The 2,237-nt window shown below is 39.2% G+C and overlaps 1 protein-coding gene across 1 annotated transcript; it reads left to right on the top strand.

The window, feature by feature from the left end:
* On the top strand, nt 1–933 carry LOC121466591 (olfactory receptor 5W2-like). Its single transcript, XM_041680372.1, has one exon. The coding sequence runs from the start codon at nt 1–3 to the stop codon at nt 931–933; it is 933 nt and encodes a 310-aa protein (XP_041536306.1).
* The last annotated feature ends 1,304 nt before the right edge of the window (nt 934–2,237 follow it).

Genomic DNA, 2,237 nt, shown 5'->3' with positions numbered 1-2,237 from the left:
ATGGAAATGGAAAACTGCTCTTTATTACCCGACTTTTTCCTCCTGGGAATTTCCAGTAACCCTGACATGAAAGGGGTTTTATTTCTTGTGTTTCTTATTGTTTATATTATTATTCTGCTGTCAAATGTTGGAATGATCATTTTGATCAGAATGGATTCCCAGCTTCATACACCAATGTACTTCTTCCTCAGCCACCTGGCCTTCTCTGACTTATCCTATTCCACCGCAGTGGGACCAAAGATGCTGTTGGACCTTCTCGCAGAGAATAATCCAATCTCCTTTGTAGCCTGCTTCCTGCAATTCTTATTAGTATGTATCTTTATAGATATTGAGTGCATGCTTCTGGCAGTGATGGCCTTTGATAGGTACAAAGCCATCAGCAACCCTCTGATGTATGCTGTGGACATGTCCAGTAGAGTTTGTTACCAGTTCTTAACTGGAATTTATCTGTTGGGAACTATAGATGGCTTGATACATACTTCATTGACATTCAGCTTATGTTTCTGTGGCTCTACATATATTAATCAATTCTTCTGTGATTTTCCTGCTGTTTTATTACTTTCCTGTTCTGATACACAGGTCAATGAACTGGTATTGTTCACCCTTTTTGGTTTCATTGAACTGAGCACCATTTCAGGGGTCCTTATCTCCTACTGCTACATTATCTCCTCAGTTTTAAAGATCAGCTCTGCTGGGGGTCGTTCCAAGGCTTTCTCTACCTGTGCCTCTCACCTGACTGCAGTTGGGATTTTCCAGGGGACCATGATCTTCATGTATTTCAGACCTAGTTCTGCCTACTCTCTAGATCAAGACAAAATGACATCAGTCTTTTACCTCCTCATTATTCCCACGATAAACCCTCTGATTTACAGCTTGAGGAACAAGGATGTGAAAGAAGCCCTGGTCAGGCTCAGAAATAAAATGTGGTTCTAAGGGAATTTATTGACTACACAGAAATGTATCATGTCTATTGGCTTTCTACTGTACAAAACAAAATTGATAATATCAGTTTTTTAATTTACTAAGTATTTGTGCTGAAGTTTAATAATAAGAAGCAGTTTGAGACCAACGTATGTGTCTTACTCATTTATTTACTTTCAGAATATAGAGTACTCTATTTTAAAAAAGGTATCAAGGTAGAATTTTTAAAAACCCTGATGAATTAATAATTAGTAGTGAAGGACTTCTTGTTTCCATTAGACTATTAACATAACCATTAACCGTTAATATGATTTGTTTAACCAAAACTCATATTAAATTTCCTGTGTTGACAATCAATCCACTTAACTATGATATTGGCATGCAAGAACTATAGGAAGTGATAAAAATCATGAAGGTATCCTCTAGCGAAGAAATTTGTGCTCCTCTATAAAATCAAAGACTCTTGGTGTCTCATACCAAATGAGGACACTAAGAAATGGTAAATCTATGAACCAAATTACAGGCTTTCTCCTGACACCATGTGCAGATCACTGACTTTAGATTACCATCTTCCAGAACTGTGATCTACCTCTGAAAAGCGACCTTGACCTCAAGTATGCCATTTTCTGTAAAAAAGTCAGAAAGATGTGGAGACAATTGACATTCTTGGCAGAATTCATTCAGAGGAATACATTAAAATAACAAATGGTGTGGCAAGTTATCGTCACTAACTTAGAAGATGTTGTATTCATGGAAATAAGCCTTATTCTATAAACATATTGATGTAGGAGCGTCATATATCAATCTGTTGATTTCATTGGTTAAGCAATAAAGAAACTGCTTGGCCCTGTGGGAGGAATGAACAGAACAGAACGCTGGGAGGAAGAGGAAGTGAGGTCAGACTCGACAGCTCTCCTCTCAGGAGCAGACACCTCAGAGAGACGCCATGCTCCCAACTCCCAGGCAGACGCATGAAGCTCCGACCCAGGATGGACATAGGCTAGAATCTTCCCGGTAAGCGCACCTAGGGGCGCTACACAGATGATTAGAAATGGGCTAAATTAATATGTGAGAATTAGCCTAGAAGAGGCTAGATAGAAATGGGCCAAGCAGTGATTAAATGAATACAGTTTCCATGTAATTATTTCGGACATAAGCTAGCCGAGCAGGCGGCTGGGGTGTTGGGGACGCAGCCCCACCCCTCATACTACAACATATCCTATTTATTAAGGCATGTAAACCATACTTGTATCCACATAGGTGTAGCCATTTATCTGTTAAAGTGATTGCATTAGTCAGACTACCTTAGAGGAAGA

The sequence above is a fragment of the Microtus oregoni genome, unplaced genomic scaffold (genome assembly GCF_018167655.1).
Source record: "Microtus oregoni isolate MIOR12 unplaced genomic scaffold, Mior012 000033F_ref0000390, whole genome shotgun sequence".
Taxonomy (NCBI): Eukaryota; Metazoa; Chordata; class Mammalia; order Rodentia; family Cricetidae; genus Microtus; species Microtus oregoni.
This window is presented reverse-complemented; position numbering and strand designations above follow the sequence as displayed.

Excerpts from the sequence above, each read along its gene's own strand:
- LOC121466591 (XM_041680372.1), top strand. The coding sequence starts at position 1 with ATGGAAATGGAAAACTGCTCTTTATTACCCGACTTTTTCCTCCTGGGA.